The 21,966-nt window shown below is 33.0% G+C and overlaps 1 protein-coding gene across 2 annotated transcripts; it reads right to left on the reverse strand.

The window, feature by feature from the left end:
• Positions 1-10,677: 10,677 nt before the first annotated feature.
• Positions 10,678-16,837, reverse strand: LOC131050969 (very-long-chain aldehyde decarbonylase GL1-4). 2 transcript variants are annotated; one of them, XM_057985291.2, is made up of 11 exons: positions 16,479-16,837; positions 16,145-16,365; positions 15,391-15,623; positions 15,085-15,304; positions 14,396-14,517; positions 13,286-13,539; positions 12,855-12,962; positions 12,505-12,711; positions 12,301-12,411; positions 11,996-12,169; positions 10,678-11,162 (listed from the first exon to the last, which is right to left on the reverse strand). In XM_057985291.2, exons 1-11 carry the CDS (start codon positions 16,536-16,538, stop codon positions 10,989-10,991), a joined length of 1,884 nt encoding a protein of 627 aa, XP_057841274.1. In that variant the 5' UTR covers positions 16,539-16,837; the 3' UTR covers positions 10,678-10,988. The 2 variants fall into 2 exon arrangements, with proteins under 2 accessions (XP_057841274.1, XP_057841275.1); XM_057985292.2 differs by lacking the exons at positions 15,085-15,304; positions 15,391-15,623.
• Between the last annotated feature and the right edge of the window lie 5,129 nt (positions 16,838-21,966).

Raw genomic sequence — 21,966 nt, forward strand, 5'->3', positions numbered from 1 at the left:
ATTTGGCAGCACACCAGAAAATCTTGTCTTCTTCTAATGATATTGGGATGACTCTGCCTTCTAGTATTTCGTTTGTTTGGTTGCATAATATTGGGCATCCATTGGTGAACTGTTTCCATGCTCTTTTCCCATCCTTTTCTTTAGTTGTGTCAAAGTAATCACCCACAAATTGGCCCCAAGTGTTCTCCATGCTCTCGATCCAGTCATGATTGTTGATTAATTCCATCAGAGCGGGTTCCCCTTCCCAAGAATCTCTCCAAAATTTATCCTTTATGCCATTCCTAACATGCCAAGAAATATGCTCTGTTATGATGCTTCTGCAGTCCCACAGAAAGTTCCATGTGGCTGATCCTCTTTCAGAGTTCACCATGGTAAGAATTATGTTTGGGTTTTTCGAGTCCAGATACTTCCTTTGGAATATCCTGCACCATAGCTTCTGGGGCTCAGTGTACATTTTCCATGCCAGTTTTGCGCCCAAGGCTTTATTCTGCAGGTCCATTTTCCTTAGTCCAGCACCTCCTTCTTTTACTAAGCACATTGTATCCCAATTTATGAGAGGTATCTTTTTGGTCTCCTTAGCTCCTTCCCATACAAATTTCCTTAGAATATTGTCTAAGTTTTTTCCAGCAGCATATGGAAGCTTGAAGCAAGAAATACTGTAAATTGGGATAGCTGAAAGTACTAATTTTGCCATGGTGAGTCTCCCTGCCTGTGATAGCCATCTATTCTTCCATTGATCTGATTTTGCTAAACAAGAATTCTTCACATCATTCCATATTTGTGATTGTCTACAACCTTTGTCTATTCAGACTCCAAGATATTTGAGGGGGAGGTCTGCAATTTCTATCCCTATGAGATTTGCAATTCTTTGCTGAGATTTCTTATTGGTGTTCAAAAATATTAATTGTGATTTTTACTTGTTCATAATCTGCCCGGACTGTTCTGAGTAGTTGTCCAATGTATTCATAATGCATTTTGCTTCCTCAATTGTCGCTTCTCCAAAGATAATGGTGTCATTGGCAAACTGAGAATGGGTGACAACACTCATTTGTTCATGCACTTTGATTCCTTTCCATGTGTTTTCTACTTGTCTTTTTTGAATCAGTTTTCCTAACACTTCAGCCATGAGCACAAAAAGGGCTGGGGACGGAGGGTCACCCTATCGCGGACCATTGGTGGCACCAAAGAATCCACATACATTTCCATTTACCAACAGTGAAAAGTTTACCATAGATATGCAAAATTTGATACACTAAATCCATTTTCCAAGGAATCCAAATTTTTTAAGGACACATATTAATAAATTCCAAACAACACGATCATATGCTTTAGCTACATCAAGTTTGATGATCATACCTTTTTGCTTTTCTTTATGGATAGAGTGAATGATTTCAGAAACCAAGATGATGTTGTCTGCTATTTCCCTTCCTGGAGTGAATCCATTTTGATTTTCCGAGATGAGTTTAGGAAGTAGTTTCTTTAGTCTTTCAGCCAAGGCTTTGGAGATGATTTTGTAAATTGTGTTGCACAGGGATATGGGACAAAAATCCTTCATTGATTCGTAGTCCTGCTTCTTGGGTATTAGCGCAATTAGAGTGTGGTTTATTTCTTTAACGAACTTCTGCTTCTTTCTGAATTCCTCAACTACAGACTAGATGTCTTTGCCCATAAAATCCCAACATTTCTAGAAGAATTCTGCAGTCAGTCCATCCAGTCCCGGTGCCTTATGTGGATGTAGAGAAAAGGTAGCCTTTTTTATTTCTTCTAGTGAAAAAGGTGCAAGCAGCATTTCACAATCCCCTTCTGTTATAAGTTTGTCAATCACCTCTGAAATTATAGGGAAATTCTCATTGTCATTCTGGTCCTTTTCTCCCAATAGCCCTATGAAGTAATCTAGTGCTGCTTGCTCTATTTCTTTCTCAGATGTTTTTAGTGAGTCCTGTTCATCCTTGATTGCGCTGATTTTGTTCTAAGCTCTTCTAGCTTTGGAGGATGCATGAAAGAATTTGTGTTCAAATCTCCATCCGCTATCCACAGTTCTCTAGACTTGTCCTTCTAGTATGTTTCTTGCCTCTTTAAAATCTCCCCATACTATTGTTTTAATTTTTTTTCTAATTCATAGTCGGAATTTGTCATTCCGTCCACCATAACCCGATTACTAATAGTTTCCATTTCCTCTTCTAATCTAGTTTTTTCTGCAAATATGTTCTTGAAGGAGAATCTATTCCAGATTTTGAGTTTATTTTTCAAAAAGTGGATTCATTTCATGAATTTGTAGCTTGGGGAACCAGAAAAAATGTTTCCTTCTAACCACCAATTTTTAAGATTGGTCATGAGATTTGGATCGTACCACCACATGCTTAAAAATTTGAAATAGTTTTTCTTACCAGTTAACTCTTGCGCGATTGACAGGGATAGAGGGAAGTGATCTGAGCCGATTTGAGGAACAATGTTAGTCTCCATGACAAATTCACCCCTTATCCACCAATCCCCGACAAAGAAGCAGACTAATCTTCCCAAGATTTTTGAAAAAGTAAGTCTTCTGTTTGTCCAAGTAAACCAACCATTTTTTGGTATAATATCTATCAATTTGCAATTTGATACAAAATCCCTGAAATCATCTATCACCTTTGTAGATTTCCTGAGACCTCCCTCCTTTTCATCGATGTCCAGTATAGCATTGAAGTCTCTTGCCATTATTGTTTTATCCAAATCAAGCAGCCTAGCTTGATCAGTAATTTCTGTCCAGGCTTTCAGTTTCTCTTCTTTCAGTTGAATAGAGGAAAATTGAGGTTTGTTGTTTTATGGTGAATAATGCATGCCATCCAATTGTTGCATGATGCAATCAGTTTGACCTCCACACAAGTCGGGTCCTACATTAATCCCAGCCCTCCAGCAGTGCCTTGAGCATCTTGGAAAACACCTTCCCATCTGAAGCAGTATTTCATAAGTTCCATAGCTTTTTCTCCATTGAGCTTGGTTTCTTGCAACATAACTAGATCTAAATCTAACTTGTTCAAAACTCTTTTGAACAAGCGCTTTTTGTCAGGGGCAGATAGGCCCCTAAGATTCCAAGATGTAATCTTCATCTTTCTCCAAGGGAGGGGTTTCCTCCCTTGGGTACTTTCATGTAATCCAATATACTAATAATTCCTCTTTCCTTTGCTCTTTGTTCTCTTATCATCTTGTGGCTCCTTCTCCCTCTCATTCCTTTGGATCTGCCAAGAAAGGTGTTAGCGGATTGACTTATGCATCTTGGATCTAATATATCGAGCTCATCTCTGTCCTCTGTTGGTTTTGAGTTCTCCGAGCAAGTTTCAACTTGTCCTTCCAAGTCTTCCTCTTGATTGCCTTGTGCCTCCTTCTTAGTTAATTTTGGCTCAATTCCTTTGTCAGATTGTTTTTTGTTCGAAGACTTGTTCGCCAGTTCCTCAGAGGGGGTCTGTGAGACGTTCTGTGGGGTGCTATCTGTTTGTACTTTCAGGGGGATGACCTCTAATCCTTGGCCTTCTTGTGGCAGAATGTTTTCTTTTCTTCTCTAAACTTTTTTAGGGTTCCTTTGGGGCCTATCAAAAGCTTTTTTAACAAAAATTCTGCAACTTTCAGTTTGATGTAGTCTACTTCCACATTTTGTGCATGGCTTTATTTCCTTTTTTATTTCAATGTTTTGGGTCCATTCTCCATCCATTGATAGGAGGGTGATTGATTGTGGAATCTTTTTAATGGCTGCAATTTTCAATCTCGCATATGTTTATAGATCATGTTCTATAATTCCTTCGTCAATTTCTAGCAGAATACCCAATGTTTGACCAATTTTTTCCAGACTTTGATCGCTCCAATACTCTATTGGCAAATTAAATAATCTTATCCAAACTGGTGTTTCATATTCCGCCAAGGATGTTGGATCAAAATTTGGTGCCCATCATTGGATGTATAGAGGACATGTGTCTAAGAACCCATTTTTTAGATCTAGGGTGTAATCTCTGTCCTTGCCATCTTTGAATACAATGACGAAGAAATTTTTGGGAAGAAATTTGATGACAACATGCTTTCCCCAATTTTCGTCCACCCATGTGCGAATGATTTTCCTGTGCATTTTTGGTCCAACAAATCTGGCAATAGCCGCATGAGTTTCAAGGATGTGTCTGTCTTTATCTACTTCCTCAGTGAGGTCGATTTCAATTGTGTCGCTTTCTATTTTTTGTTTTGGATGCCAATTGTTCCAAGCATTTGTGGTTTTCTCCATTGGTTTGTGGCATGCTTGTTCTGCTTGATTGTTTGGCATTCCCTGATCATCCCAGTCTACTTCCAGTATTCTCCATTTGACAGGTTTTCATAGGTGGTCTTGCCCTAGTTTCTCTCTTTCGCATGCATCTTGGTGGCTTTCGCTATTCGCGTGCTCCTTTTCGCAATTCGGCTACTCTTTCTCGCTCCCTATTTTTTTTCTTACAGAATATTACATATTTCTATAATTAATTAAATATTGAGTTTATTTTAATTCAACATATTATTTGAAAATATTTAGAACTTGACTTTGATTTTCAATTTAATCTTTGCATGAGATTAAATTCAATTTATTATTTGAATATATTCAGAACTTGACTTTGATTTTCAATTTGATTTTTGCAATCATGCACATGTATTTGAATTTGATAAAATTAGAAATTAAATGAAATTAGAAGAAATATGAATTAAATGAAGTTAGAATTTGAGGATTTGGAATTTGAATTAGAGCAAATAATTAGTTAATTAAATAATTTAAAGCAACTATTTAATTATTTAGGAATGAAATTTAATTAAATAATAAAGATTATTTAAATTAAAGGATTAATTAATATTTAGAAGAGGGTTAATGATTAATTGAATGGAGATAGAAATTGAAAATGGAATTTATTCAAATAATAAAGATTAATTAAATTGGGGATTAAAAATCACAATTAATTAAATAATAAATATTTAATTAACATTTAGAAAATAGTTAAAATAATTAAATGATGAAAGAATAGGAAAAATAGAATAATTAGTAAGATGATGAGAAAATATGCAATAGAAGAATAATATTAATTAACTTAATTAAATAATTAAATAATTATTTAATCAATTAGACGATCAACGAGACATTTTTAGGTGTCTACAGAAGTCATATGAAAGATACAATTGATGTTGGAATAATTATCCCAAGCTAGGATTTGGAACACAAACACTTCCAAATAGAAAGAGAGAGAGAAAGGATAGAATCACCAAGAAATGATGTATTATTGAGATGGGTTATAGATGTACAAAGCCCTCGCTTATATAGGCAAGAGGCAAGAAAATGAAGAAGATATAAAGAAACATGTGTCTCAATGAAATGAGAAAGTAGGTAGAGTAGGTAAAATCCAACCACTAGACAACTTAGCTACTTAGGAAATATACAATGAAAACTATTATGTACTTAAGTGGAACTTGAGAAAGAGTAAATAAATAATATTTTTGATCCAACAACTAAGTCTATTAACCATTCATCATTACCTACATGAGTGGCCAAAGCTACAATGAATGAATCACTGTCTTCCTTCTCGAACTTAAAATTAGAATCAAACTTCTTCTTTCTCCTTTACTTTTATTGTTTACAATCCTTATGAAAGTGTCAATGTTTTCCATAATTCTAGAAAATGACTTTGGACTTTCCAAGAGATTTATATATCCCCTTGGACCTAGATTTGTCATGCTTCTCATTCTTATTACCTTTTTCATTAGTTCTTCCTTGTACAGTTAGGGATTCCTTCAAGCTAATGGATACCTTTCTCTACATCTCTTCACCAAGCAAGGCACACACCATGTCTTCAAACTTGAAAATAATAGGAGTACTCCTGATAGCCATAACAAGAGAATCCCACAAATTAGGCAAATAAAAAAACAAGATCTAACATTTCTCCTCCTCCTCTATCTCGACACCAATAGATGCCAATTGAGCTACCACCATATTGAATGCTTCTAGGTGGTCTATAATCCATCCACCCTTTCATTCTTAAGGAATACATTTTATTCTACAAGAAAATTTGATTCAATAAAGATTTGTCTTGATACATCTCACCAAGTTTCTTCCATAGCTTCTTTACAAAGGTCTCTTCATGGACATTGATTAGAATAAAGTCTTCTAAGCACAATCTGATTAGACCCTTGGTTTAATAATCTATAATATCATATCGAGAAACCGCATTAGGATCTATAGGTCTTAAGACCTTCTCGTCAACAACATCCCAAAGATCTTGATCTATTATTAGGTCCTCCATCTTCAACTTCAACATCTCAAAATTACATCCAAAAAATTTCTCCACCTCTATTATCCTTAACAAACCTGACATCTAAAAATTCTTACAAAAAGATCGCAAAGTATCTTCTGCAAAAGCTCCAACTCAAATCTAGATTAGTATAAAAAAACCAAACAACCCACAACTGAAACCAAAGGTGATCAAGCTCATATACCACTTGTAAGGAAGTTAAGGTAGTAAAGAAACTTCCTACACTAATCTTAAGACAAGGGTAATGTAAAATTTTATAGATCTTTACAACAATTACAAAAAATTAATAGAAATAAACATAAATAACATGGATACCTGGTGCAGGAGCACCTTGCAGGATTTGAAGACCATTTGAGAAATTAAGGCTCTTAGAAGTGTTTGTAGGTTCCTTGAATGTTTTTGAGTTGTAATAAGGTCTTTCAAGACCATTTGGGTTGTTTTGATTATCCATGTAAGGCTTTGATGCCGTTTTGTAGTATGAGCTTCTTAGGACCTATTTGGTCACCCATGGTCAAATGACATCCAACATGCCTCAATGAGGAAAGAAATGTACTTTGGCTTCTATGTGGCCTATTTGTAAGGTTTATGATGTGTCCTAATAGGTTACATAGGCAAAAGTCATAAGTTGTGAAGTTTGTGCAAAGTTGTCAAATTTGATGACAACTTTTGTTGTCACTTTGTAACTAATCTCCCTCCAAAGACTACCTAATTCAAATTTCAGTTGGATTCAGTTGAGGAGGTTGGAGATAATTATGATGATGAAGTTTGGATGTAAAATTGTGATCAGATTCAATAAACACTCAGAAATTTCTAGAAATTTGTTGTAACGGTGCCTTATACGGACATTGTAGGGATTCCATGTGCAGTCTAAGTCATTAATCTGAATAGGCCTTTGAGTTGATGTTCTTTTGGTTTTTATTTGGCAGGAAAAGACCGAATAACAAGTGATATTTCTTCATTTTTATAACAAGCGGTCTGAAAACCCTCCAAAACCAAGGTTTCCGAGGAAATATCTTCTTAACCCCTCATTCCTCTAGCCAGATTGGCTCAAATAATGAGAAATAGTAGGGGAGAAAATTTACTTTAAGATACTTAAGGTTTCTGAGTGGGCCATTGAACTGGTGGATATTGGGATCAAGCCCTAGGCTAGGCATCCTCATGTGACTAGCCTGTTTTGATTGCTAAAAAATATATAGAGGTAAAACTAGGTATGCTAGACCCTATATGACGGTGGATTTGATGTTTGGGGATGTGTGTATACCTTTTTCATCCATTGGTGTTTTTGGATTAGACCTTTAGAGTGGGGTTGCTTTGTAAAAGTGGCCTAAAAGCCCTTTTAGCCCTCCTATAGCAACAACGTTTGACCCAATTAATGCAAGAGTTGGGTACTAAGTTTTGGAATAGTTTTGTGTCATTATTGGAGGAATAAAAAGTGTCAAGAGTCTGTGGTATCATTAGGAGGATTTCTGAGTTTTGCCTTAAAAGTTCAAAATAGGGCTACTAGGAGTAGGCGTCTTGTTGAGGGCAGTCATCTTGATTGCATCTGTACAAACAAAAGGGTGTTGTCTAGGTTGTGGTCAACATATCTAGGGTTAGACAAAAGGTTCTATAGGGTCCATACCTATTCTGTAATGTTGGATGTGTTATAAACCAAGTTAGCCATAGGTGGCTATAGGAGAGTTGGTGTCAAGAATAGACTTGATGTGAGAAGTTGTATCTCCATGAGTTGTTTATGGATATAGTGGGGTCCCATTGAGCAAAGGGGAGTGTAGAGGAGTCCTTTCATTTTTTTGTTAGGGTTGTCCAAGAATCCATATGAATGTTGAGACCTTGATTGAGGGTTTAGTGGGTTGAGTTTGTGTGAGAAGCCTTTGTTCCTTGGGGCTCTGCATCAATACCACAACACAATGATCCACATGGGGAAAACCCTTTTGGGAGAAAAACCCCACACTCCAAAAGCCACACAATATATTATTCAAAAATCAACAATAGATTATAATATACTTGCAAAACAAGCTTCACACAAGAGTGACACTAATCAAAGATACATTGGTAACTAAACAACTAAAATAATCTTACACACAACCTCCATCTCACACACCTAATATATAGGAGATGCAATACACGAAACTATCAAACGATATTACAAAACGATGGGCTAAAACCACAAGAAAATTGTTGTCCATTTTATCTCTAATCCAAGGTTCCCTATGATGTATCAAAACACACACCAATATTTGTAGCTCCCTTTTACAACTCATTTATGTGTCTGATGCATTTTTTCTATTTTCTATTTTAGGAGATCCAACTTCCAAAGGCCATAACTTTTGAACTAGGTTTTCTGATTGATAAATGATTTGAAGCATTAGAAAGCTTGTGATGTTATTTATCAAGATATATGTCACTATACTAAAATTATAGACACTTTTAGGTTGTTTTAGAGCCTCCAAGGCCTTTAAAATTGACTTCAATTTACCTTCATTTGCAACATCCAAAAATGAAAGTTTTAATATCTTGAAATCTAGACATGATCATGCAATAAAAATTTACAGGCATGTTTATTTAGCCAATTTGAAGCTTTCGGGAAAATTTTGGACCAATTTGTGCTTAATTTTTTTTACTATAAATAGTAACCTTATGTAAATGCAAGGTTGAGACAACATTTTCCTAACGAAGACATCTCATCAAAACCATCCCATAAATCCCAGTCTAATAAATATTGAACATCCATATATCCCATATCTCAATATATTTTCCAACAATTTTTTCGACCCATATTGATCCTAATAAACTTTCCATCTAAAAATTATCATAACAAGATCACAGAGTATCTTTTAAAGAAGCTCTCACTCAAATCTGGATTAGTTAAAAAAACCTAACAACCTAAAACTTAAACCAAAGGTGGTCAAGATCTTATACCACTTGAAAGGAAGTTAAGTTTACGGAACAACTTCCTACACTAACCTTGATAGGAGGATTATGCAAAACTTTTGAGATCTTTACAATAGTTACAAAAACTTACCGAAAAAGAACATAATTAACATGTGCATACCACAACACCATGATTTAAATGGGGAAAACCCTTTCGAGAGACAAATCCTGTACTCCAAAATCAACCTAATATATTATTCAAAAATCAATAAAAGATTACAATATACTTGCAAAGAAAGTTTCTTATAGGAGTATCACCAATAGAGATCCAGTGACAACTCAACATATATCAAACTCTTTGAATACATCACAATACACAACCATAATACAATGCCCTCATAAAATAGGGTTTCCTTCTAGGGCAAGTAAATAATATCCTATATTCACCATTAGATCTATGACCTAATGATAAATATTCAATATTTAGAATGCTAAATTATACATTAAATATGGCTTTTAGGGATGCTTCCCACGAACCCTCAACGAGGTGCACGACCTATAACCTTTTATTTTTACAAGGTCAAGACACCATTTTCCTAATGATAGGATATTCTCATTTGAATTGGACAAGTCATGTAGATAATAGATAATTAACAAGTTATGTTCTCTCTTTTTTTTGGCCCAATTTCAAGGTGTAGTACGAAACAATCTACTATTTCTTTATGAACTACAAAATTGGAACATGCCTAAGAAATGAGGCCACTAAAGAAATAACTCAATTATGAACTAGTATTTTAGTACTCAAGCAACATCAAGCAAGGTATTTTTTACTCCACTATGACAATCAAAGTGCTATTTTGTTGTCCAATAATCTAGTGTTTCATGTTTCCTACTAGAGAAAAGCATTCTATCACCATTACATTAGGCATTTCACCCAAAAGAAAGTAATTCATTTTCAATATTACTAGAGAGGACCAAATAATTGCTTTTTTATCACATATTGATTTATGTGAGATTAAGTTTTCTTATCTTAAAGGTCTTTGAGAAACATGAGTATTTGATGGTTGTCATCCATGAGAAATTTTGTGAATGTCTACCATTCTATGAGTGAAATAATTATTTTGTGTTTTGAGTCATCTTATATGTAACCCCTAACATTAAAGAGGGATACCAACACATTTAATGTTGACATGTATACCATGAACTCTTGATATTTTTTATCCTCTACTCATCTTAAAAATACCTTGATTAAAAATACACTCTAATATCAATATACAAATAGTTCTCAATCATGTCATTGATAACTAACTTCTCTATATAAATCTTTAAAATCTTTATTTCACAATCCATACAAATCACATGTCCTTACATACAAATACCATATAACTTTAATAGACACCTATTGTGGTTGTTAGATGAGTTATTTAATGAAATATGAAATATATTTAGATTTTGAAATACATACAAATAAACACAAGCTACTAAAGCTAACAAAGAATTTGAAATAGTAAATGCAATTTGATTTTACACACAAATATTTTTTTTTATTATTCAAAATAATTTTATCATGCCTTGATATAAAAGTCTTTATCATTCATTACAAACTTATAGACTTGACAACAAGAGAAACTCATTGTAGAAATTACAACCCTTAAAATAGACAATAATGATATACTTATCATTTTACACAACTTTAAAAACAACTAACACACTTAAAAACATGAAAATTAATAACTATTGTTAAAAAAAATACTCAAAACTAATTTAGAATGTCTGCCTTAAAAACTCCAACTCCAACTGCATTGACATCACTTATCTTATCTCCAATTGCAGTTAAGTAAGTGACATGTTGAAGGGAAGAAAGCCATGTTTAAGTGCAGCCTCCCACACTTTGTTGATGTCTGCAGTATTCATAGTTTGTCCACATTCATGGTGATTCCATCCTTGTAATGCATGCACCATTCCTCCCACTCTCCATGCGCTCATTACTCTCCTTGGCAGCCAGTTCTGAATTCCCCCAAATGAAAATTGAAATTATTACTAGTGTATTAAAAAAGTTTAGGAATGAAAAGTATTTATTTGAGTGTTAAACAATAAAAATAAATAGTGTATAAAGCGTTATATAATGAATGAAAGATTTTAATGATGTTGATGAGATTAAATAGTCAAAATAATAAAATATAAATGAATTATTTTAATGAATTCACAAAATCAGATTGTCAAAGAGATAAAAACTGAGTTTTAAATTTTAATGACATCCAAAAAGTTTAGGATCAAAGAGCAATGTATGAATGAAAGATTTTCACCAGATCAAATAGTCAAAACAATAAATGTATGAATGAAACATTTTAGTGATGTTCACGAAATCAAACTGTCAAAGAGATGAAGAATCACAACCTTAGATTTTAATGAAATTCACAAGATCAAATAGTGAAAATGCATGAATGAAAGATTTTGATGAGGTTCGCCATACTAAATCATCAAAGAGATCAAGAACAACAACTTAAGATTTTAATGATGTCCAAAAAATTTAGGATTGAAGAGCATTTATTGCACCCTTCATCCAAAAAAAAAGTACTGTATAAAGATTAAACAATAAAGATACGAATTAAAGATTTTAATGACACTCACAAGATCAAATAATCAAAATAACATATAAATAAAATATTTTAATGACATTTAGCAGACCAAACAGTCAAAGCAATCAAGAAAGACAGATGACATTCATCGGATCAAACAATCATAAAGATAAAAAAAACATCCTTAAATTATCTTTTATATAGATCACCTACTATGACATTAATTCTCTAACAGAGTAAATGCAAATGCAAGCAGATTACCTCACAGGTGTGCACATTTTCCAGGTTGGCAGGCACTCTCATTGCAGGTGTGCTGTAGTAAAAGCAGTCCTTACGAGTCCTAGGTATTGGAAATGGCTGAAAGGGAATAAAGAGGGCTCCCTTGGGTGCCTTCATCTGGTCTTCCCCACTTACCCATCTCCCAACAATCCATATCTGCATCATATCATTATGAAGATCAGATTATGAAGATCAGATATAAGTCTTTTTTCACTTATTTTGTTCAATCCAGTCAAGCAGCAAAACGAGTATGCAAAAGCCAGATTCATTTATACAGCAGCTTTCACCTTGCAGTTCTTGCCCGCCTGATAGCTGTTTACAGGGATGATTTGTTGCTGGAATTGGGATGGGACAGTTGATTTCATTTGATCCAACTGTTCTCTTGATTCCGTAAGAAGCTGTCATTCGGGATAATGTAAACATTAATTGTATGGGGTAAAACTTGAATTTGAAGAACATGAATTGGGTCTATTCCTAAACTAAACTAGTACCTGAATACTGACTCCCCTTTGAGATAGGAGGCAGAGAATTGCAGATCCAACTTTTGACGTGCCCCCACACATGAATACTTCACCTGTCTTCGATGGGATCGAATTCAATACTACAGCGGCTACAAGAGTACTCCCATCTACCATACGGGCTTTTAAGTTCTTGTGCCTTTTCAAAAACAGCTCCCCTCCTCCATTAAGATCCTCACTCTGCCACGTTTTTTTCTCAATTACTAGCTACCTTATTAATAACTCATCAATTTCTATCGAACACACTAAGATGTATATTTGATGTATTTATTAAAAGTCAAAATTATGCTAAAGTCGAAATTTAATAACTTAGTAAAACACACCTGGTTGAGGAGGCCTAAACTGATAACTTTGACTTCTTTTTTCTCTGCTTCTAAAATGGAATCCTCAATAAGCTTATTTATCTTTGCTCGTTCAGAAGGCATTGAATACTGCATCCACATTCAAAACTACAATATTGAAAACTAAATAATAAGTGATAGGCATGGATTTTTCAATGCATGAAAATGAATTAGAAAGATTCTGGATTTGATTACGTAAGTTTTTTATACCAATGTTTTAGATTACATTCATTAATCCATTATTAGAATGAGGAAAAGCTTTTACATTATAATATTTCATCATTCTAATAATGAATCATAAAATGTTATCTACAATTTTGATATACAAAACTTGGAGCAATCAAATATGGATGTTCTCTAATTCATGAATAAAATATATTGATAGACATTGAACAAGTGCATGGCATAAGAACCTGGAATGTGTATCGCGGAATAACCCATGTTTGCAAATGCATATCATTTAATCGATTTTTCTCAGCTATAAAACTTTGTCCAAAGAGCCAAAGAAAGATCATGATGGCATTGCTAATCGGCCATAAAATCCACATATACCATTTGGTAGAGTATGGCTTAGCAGCAAATGAAGCAAACCCAAATCTTAAATGGAAAAATGAAAGCAAACTTGTTGCATGAGTGAGATACACCAAATCGACCTTTTCCTTTCGCCCTATTCACATAACAATACTACCCATCAAAATCTAGTTATCACCAAGTATTTTTCTTGTTACAATTATTTGTTTAAAATTGTCATTCAAATACTAAACATATTCTCTTTCAAAAATTCAGTTGTATTTCATGATAACAATAGGTTGGTAGATAATAATAAAGATAAATTATCATTTAAACAGATCATAACATAAACAGATACACAAAACTAATATGTGAAATAAGAGTGTGTCAAAATAAAGATAGAATTCTTATTTTAAGAGATCATATAATATAAAAAAGATAGATACTCAATGGGTTCTTGGTCTGTTGGTAAAGTTGAAAGATTCAAATTGAGTCCACCAGGGATGAAGTCTTGCTGAGTGCACTATAAGAGATGATGCTGGATTTGTGCCCCGACAAGATACCCTTAGACCTTTGCTCTTTGTTCTTAGTTGAAGGAAGAGTGAAATAAATCCCCTCGATAATATTAGTGATATTTAAAGAGAGATAGATGAGGTCAAAAGATTTAGAAGAAAATGACAAACTATGGTCTAACATGATGCCTAAAGATTAATATGCAAATATTAAACACAGTTACATCTTAATGCAAGTCTTAATGATATTTTGAAAAAAAAGAGAAATAAATCTAAAATAGATAAGGTCACAAGATTTAAGAGAAAATGACCAAAAAAAAAGAGGCAGTGATTATAACTCCCACAAACTCTCTTTTATGCCCCATTTTCTGGTCTAACATGATACCTGAAGATTAATATGCAAATACTACATTTTGATACAAGTTTGGAAATACTACCCATATCAATGACTTGAATATTAATCTATCAATGAAATCAAACCTTTTTTTCTTTTCTACCCACCTTTCCGTGAAGTCTCGTAGAGAGTCTGGGACGACTTATCGGCTGTCCCATAAAGGTAATCATAGAGAGGCATGAACAGACAGAAGTTGGTATGAACTTGTGAATGGTGAAGAGAGTGATACCTGCGGAATATTAGCTATGTCTCATCAAATCTTAGTTATCAGAAACGAGAAACGAGAAACGTAACGGCAATGGCAACGTGACGAGAAATGGAATATTTAAAAGTTGCGTATAAGAAACGTATATATATATATATAATTTTATAAAAAAAGAGTTTAAAAAATAAAAAACATGCAAAATTATGGTTATATATAGTGCATGAATCTATTGCTTAATCCAAGTTAAGCCATGAGCCAAAAAAAAAAAAACTCAACCTGTCAATGTCAAATCATTAAAAAACAATTACTTTACTGCACTTATAGTAATTGGTACGAAGTAAAGTGAAAGAGCTCATTATTTTAAGTGCTAAAGATCTCTGCGAGTCTCGCATGCAAAGTGAAGATAAGTCGAAAACACCCAAAAAGGAATTTGCCTGCTGGAAACGGCCGTTAGAAACGAGAAACGCGTTTCTTGCGTTGAAACGCGAAACGACGGGAGACCGTCGCGTTTCTGGCAACTAAGCATCAAATTAACTCACAATGAATCTTTCCTAGAAATTGGAACTTTTCGAAATATGTAAGAAAACTTACGAGGGTGTGTACATTAGGAACTTAAGAGGAGGGAAGATCCTAAATGCCCAGTTGGGAACAAATTCAAAGTTGCAGTGGCCCATATTGTTCATGAAATCAAACCACATTAAGTAGACAAATGTTACACCAATAGAAGGAGTTTTGGTGAAAAGAGTAGCCAGTGGAGCAATTGAGAATATTGCAATATACATCAAATGCTCTGCAAACGGATGCACTACAGCTGAACACAAACAAGATTCAAAATATCAGTACTCGGTACTCATTAAAAGCACAAAATCCACAAGATCTAAAGGAATAATTTCTTACATGTGATGGGTTCTGTGACGAAAGAAGAGTGATGATGAGAGTGGTAAAGATTATACAGCAAGTGGTGATGAAGAGCTCTATGTGCCCAGTAATACAAGAATTCAGATGGCCCAATATGGGCCAAAAAAAAAACAATGAAGCCCTTTGTGTTCCAGAGAGGAAGATTAGAGGCGCCTGGAATGTATGCATGAACTAGAAACCAGATGAAGGTGTACATGAGAATATAGTTGTCCCTGCATCACATTGTAGAAAGTAAACACTTATTATCGTCAAACTTTACATAAACACCAATCTCTACAGCTTCCATGGTCATCAAACAACCAACATTTTAGATTTATATTTTAAAATGAGCAGTTGCTTTTTCTGATTTTGATTGTCTTAGTTTTTTTATCAATGTTTTGAATCATGTTCTATGATTTTTCTTCTCTTTAAGCTCTTTTATGATGGATCATGTAGTGTGATCTAGAATATTGATGAAAAAGTTGCACAAAATAGAATTCAGAAACAAAACAACACTCATATTATAGATTGTGAAAATCTAATATCGTGAATGATTAATACAATTGGACATACAAATTTAAGAACTTACCAGATTCTCTCTATAACATTCTATAATAGATCATGAAATATGATCAAAACATTGGTGAAAAAATCACACAATTGAATTGAAAAACAGTAACATTCATTATTATAGATTGTAAAAATCTAATATCATTAATATAAATAGACATACAATTTTTGTAGAAGAGCTTACCAGGTTCTCTCTCTATCAACTTGCTCAAAGTGGATACTTTTAGATTGTATTTGATGCTTGCTCCGTGCATTCTGATAGCGAGAAACACTAATCCACAGTTGGTTATGGAGGTATTGAGTTGCCACCAAAAGAAGCAGCACCAAACTAATGTTGTCCGCTTCTTGTCCTCCTAGAAAATTGGTGTGTACTGCTTTGATCACCAGAGGGGAGAGAAGCAGATACTAGATCCATAACAATATCATTTCTAATCAGTAACCACTCTATTTTCATATTTGTTTACTCACATTAGATTTTAAAGTATGATCCCCAACCAAAAAGAATACACAAAGTTTACCTTGAAGTTGCCAAGTTTCTCCCATGGCCATCCTGTAAGTGGTCCCGGCTTAGATGCCATTCTCTTCACCTTAGAGTTTAGTTTAGAAAAGCTCAATAAGAGCTGTGAGCTCAATTCTCCTAACTTCAAAGAAATCTTGACAGAAGCTTTGAACTCTTTTACAGATGAGCAACAATAATTTTGCTTTGTATGGGCAAATGTTGTGCTTCCCTTAGCATATATAGAAGTTCTTAGCTGTTAGTTGAATTGCCATCCACGTACCTATAAAATTGTTTCTAACAAGAAGAGTTAATGCTTCAAATTGTGGATAAAGTCCACATTGAAAACAGAAAACATCAGGGAAGACAAATAAAATAGAGCAAAACATTTCATTCGGAAATGACCAGTCTTAAATCACACACATTAAGCAACATATTAAGTCTAGAGAATGTTAGTTAATTCTGATTGTTTAACACTTTTAAGTCTAGAAATGTATTGTTAGTGTGCCACATACCTTAAGCAATATATTAAGCCTATAAAATGTCACTCAACTCTGAATGTTTAACTTTTAATCCTAGAAATATAAGCTTAGTGTGTGTGATTTAAACCATTCCGTACAGAAACTAAAACGCTGAAAAAAGTTAGATAAAACATTTATGATGGACTGGTGAATGAAAGCAAAAGATGGTCTGTGCTCACAATAAATAATCTATTCCAGCACATACTTAGGAGTGCAGTTTCATTTATTTGTAGCTTTTAAATTTGGTACTGTAAATTTTTTTTAATGAAGATAGCTTTTAGATTTGGTACTTTAAATATTTATTTGTAGCTTTTAGATTTGGTACTGTAAATATTCAATCCTGTAAGATCTATTTCCATACCGATAGCAAAATACTCACTCGATCAAATTGAAAAACTCATGAACTGTAAAATTTTTAATCTCTGAAACAAACTTATCTTTTTACTTGCAAAATCGTAGGAAAATAATAACGGTTAACCCACTACAAATATCAAGCTGCAGATATTAACAATGTACGAATAACAAGCTTCAGTCTACAAAATCGTACTGAAACAAAATGTGGCCTCCATTTGAGCGTACAAAATGGAGATGAGTGGAGCTTCAATCTACCACAGTTTTTCAAACGAGTGGATCCCTAAGCTTTAATATACTAAAAACAAGCTTCTTCATTAGGCTTCTTCATTTGGACGACCTCTACCAATCCTTTAAGCAAATATAGAAATGTTATTTAATCATCCATGTGGAGTAATTGATTTCCAAGACTTCTCAATTAAGTCAATAAGGGCTGTAATTAATAAAATCTTATTTAAACAATTGATTGAGTTGGAAAAAATTCCTAGTCAATAAGGGGCTACTAGTTAAGTATCATCATTAGCTAAGTATCATTATTCTATTAATCGAATTTGCAATCACTTATTTTTATTCTTTTTATCAATTCTAAACAAAATCATTTTGTCTAGGCTAAATTATGAATAGTTGTATTATTATTATTATTATTATTTATTTACTTTAAAGTTACAAGAAGTTAATCTTCAACATTTTTCATTTTGACAAACTCATCTATCTTTATACTCACTTAAGGTTTTCTTTTAGAATTTTTTCTTTTAATATTTATTGGTAATATTATAATTTGAGACTAATTATATTAATAAGATCTATATTCATTACTACCCTTTATCTATCAATGATTATCTTTCTTGGTTCTATGTCTACCATGAGCTAGTTAAATTAAACCACTTTTGAAGAAAAAATGCTTATATAAATGTTCATATAAGTTTTCATTTTGGTGATTTTGATAGTGTTGCCGGATAATAACAACAATTGTTGGTTAATAGCATCAAAAGAGGACAAGAGAAATTTCTAATTTAGTCTTACCTTTAGCATAATAGTATTTCCTTGTGAGAAAGTTACTTAATTTCATTAATGCAATTACGACGCCTTATGGAAATATTCCTAATTTCTTTAATGGAATTAAGGAGGTTATTATTATGTTGGAAGTTGATTCTAATTTAGAGATATTCTATATATCTTTGTTGTCTTGAAGGAAATGATGTAATAGGAACTGTAGATTGCAAGAGCAATTGGTGTGGATTGTAGATTGCAAGAGCAATTGTTAGGACGTTGTTGTGAATTGTAAATTCAAATTGTAAAAGTGATAGAAGAATCTAATAGTGGTAGCTAGCTATGGAGTTTGTAATTTTTTTCTCCAGGCAAGAAAAATACCGATAACTTGCTTCGTGGATTTTTTCTTCGCATTTTGTCAAGGTTTTACCATGCAAATCAACATCTATGTGTTATTTTGTTATTCCATTTAATTTCTTCATTATTTATTTATAACTAATTTGTGATGCAATATTTAGTTTTCTAAATTTATGCTTCCACTTCCACAATAATTGGTATTAGACCGATATTTTTGCAGTGACTATATTAGCATTTAGTGTTGAGGTTTGGAACATTAAATGGAAAATGTTTCAAATGCAAGGTTTGAGGTTGAGAAGTTAAATAGAAGAATAACTTTGAGGTATGGAAACTCAAGATGTGTGATTTGTTAGTGCAATAGGGATTGCTAAAGGCATTAGTAGTAAAGTTAAAGAAACTTGTAGATGTGTTTGATGAAGACTGAGAAGATCTCGCATTCGTTCTTTTCAATATAGTGGGAAAGGAAACAACAATAGTCTTGTGGAGTAGATTGGAGTGCTTCTAGTGGTTTCATTGTTTTAGCCTATGGGTACATGAAAGCATGAGGTGATTAGCCTTTGGATGCATATGAGTTGTGGAGTTGGTATAACCTGAATGCTCTAGGACAACTTGATATGTTTTATAGTTTTCCTATTTCTAAAAGCTATGGGTTTGTTGATCTTCCTTTGAGGAGATGTTAGATCATGATGCCAAGGTTATATTCTCAATTCTACGTTGGAACTTTGATAATTGATCATGTTAGATTTTTTGTGGTATTGAGTACATTAATCATTTGCTTGGACTTCATGGTTATGCACATGTGTTGCATTTGGAGTTTAGCATGGACTGATCAGTTACAGGTGATCATGGATAAGTTTGGAGGTATAGGTGAGGCTTGCAATTCTCTTGTGGTTAGAGAGACGTGTCGATATTTTAGCAAGAATTCCAAGCAGTTTACACCTTGGTTGGGCATGAATAGGCATAAGGTAAATTGTTGTCAAGGTGGAGATTGTTCATTAATGACAACAAAAAAAGACAATAGAAATTTCTAATTTAGTCATACCTTTAGAATAGTAGTATTTCCTTGTAAGAAAGTTACCTAATTTCATTAATGCAATTAAGGAGGCCTTATGGAAATGTTCCTAGTTTCTTTAATGGAACTAAGGAGATTATTTCTATGTTGGATGTTGATTCTAATTTAGAGATATTCTATATATCTTTGTTGTCTTAAAAGCAATGTTTTAGTATGAATTGTAGATTGCAAGAGCAATTGGTGTGGATTGTATATTGCGAGAGAAATTTTTAGGATGTTGTGAATTGCAAACTCATATTGTAAAAGTGATAGCAACACCTGATAGTGGTAGCTGGCTATGGAGTTTGTAATTGTTTTCTCTAAGCAATTAGAATACCGATACCTTGCCTCATGGATGTTTCCTTGCAATTTTGTCAAAATTTTACCACACAAATCAACATCTATGTGTTATTATGCTATTCCATTTATTTCTCTTCATTATTTCTTTGTAACTAATTTGTGCTGCAATATTTAGTTTTCTAGTTTTATGCTTTCACTTCCACAATAGATAGCTTCTTATAGGGATGATTTTGTGATGTAATTAGGATGGGACAATTGATTTCATTTGATTGAACTATTCTCTTGATTCAGTAAGAAGCTATCATTTAGGATAATATATAAGCATTAAATGTATAGGGTGAAAATTGAATTTAAATACCATGAATTGGGTCTATTCCTAAACTAAATTAGTACTTGAATACTGACTCTCCTTTCAGATAACAAGCAAAGAATTGTGAATCCAATCTTTGATGTACCCCCACAAATAAACACGTCTTTTGTCTCCAATGAGATCGAATTGAATACTATGACAACTGCAAGAGTGCTCCCATCTACCATGCACAAACTTTTAAGTTCTTGTGCCTTTACAACAACAACTCCCCTCCTCCATTAAGATCCTATCTCTACCACATTTTCTTCAAATTATTAAGCTACCTTATTAATTACTCATGTTTGTAGATCTCTAGCACTCTAGATTTAATCTATTTATTAAAACTAAAAATCATCTTATATTCCAAATTTTATTTAATTAATTGATATTTAGAAATATTTTATAATGAGAATAAGAGGGGAGAATAATGATTGAAGTGTATTGAAAAGAGCTTACTTTTATCTCATATGACACCCATTTACATGTTAAAATATTATTATTCCATAATAAACATGATATTTTCAAAATAAGAAACACATAAAATTTATGTCTTCATATATGTAGTAAATAAAGAGTTTCAAAACTAAAAAACAATAATTCTAAATTGATATCTTTTAACTTTTTTTTAGATAGATATATTTAAGATATTTATACTAATAAATACAATTAGTATGTTATGATTTAGACAAGTTATTTTGTAGAAAATCATTCGCGACATAAATATAGAGGCGTTCTAATAAATTAGTTTGGTCAATTAACTAATTATACCTAAAAATCATATTTGGTTAAGGAGACCTAAACTGATAACTTTGGCTTCTTTCTTCTCTGCCTCCAAAATGGAATCTTCAAGAAGCTTATTTATCCTTGCTCGTTCAAAAGGCATAAAATATTGCATCCACATCCATAACCACAATATTGAAAACTATATAACACATGATAGGCATGAACATTTCAATGTATGAAATTAAAATAAAGAGATTTTGGATTTGATTGTATAAATTTTTTATATCAATGTTTAAGATTATATTAAATAATCCATTATTAGAATGAGTAAAAGCTTTTACATTATAATATTTCATCATCCTAGTGATGGATTATGAAATGTGATCTAAAATTTTGATATAAAAAACTTAAAGCTATCAATTATAGAAACTCTCTAATTCATGAATAAAATTTATTGATAAATCTTGAAGAAGTGGATGGCATGAGCACTTGGAATGTGTATCGTGGAATAAGCCATGTTTGCAAATGAAAAACATTAATTATTTTTTCTCGGCCATAAAAGTTCACCTAAAGAGTCAAAGAAAGATCATTATGGCATTGCTAATTGGCCATAAAATTTGTATATACCATTTGGTAGAGTATGGCTTAGTAGAAAATGAAGCAAACCCAAATCTTAAATGAAAAAATGAGAGCAAAATTGTTGCATGAGCTAGATACACAAGAACAAAATTTTCCTTGCATTTTGTTCACATAATACTACTAGTCACCAAAGTCTAGTTATCACCAAGTATTTTTCTTGATACAATTATTTGTTTAAAATTTCCATTCAAATACTATCTACATATTCTCTTTTAAAAATCTAACTATA

The sequence above is a fragment of the Cryptomeria japonica genome, chromosome 11, assembly GCF_030272615.1.
Source record: "Cryptomeria japonica chromosome 11, Sugi_1.0, whole genome shotgun sequence".
NCBI classification, from domain to species: Eukaryota; Viridiplantae; Streptophyta; class Pinopsida; order Cupressales; family Cupressaceae; genus Cryptomeria; species Cryptomeria japonica.

Excerpts from the sequence above, each read along its gene's own strand:
- LOC131050969 (XM_057985291.2), bottom strand. The coding sequence starts at position 16,538 with ATGGCATCTAAGCCGGGACCACTTACAGGATGGCCATGGGAGAAACTT. Across the intron at positions 16,366-16,478 it reads AGAAACTTGGCAACTTCAAG|TATCTGCTTCTCTCCCCTCT; the intron begins GTAAACTTTGTG and ends TTATGGATCTAG. Across the intron at positions 11,163-11,995 it reads AAAATGTGCACACCTGTGAG|AACTGGCTGCCAAGGAGAGT; the intron begins GTAATCTGCTTG and ends GGGGGAATTCAG.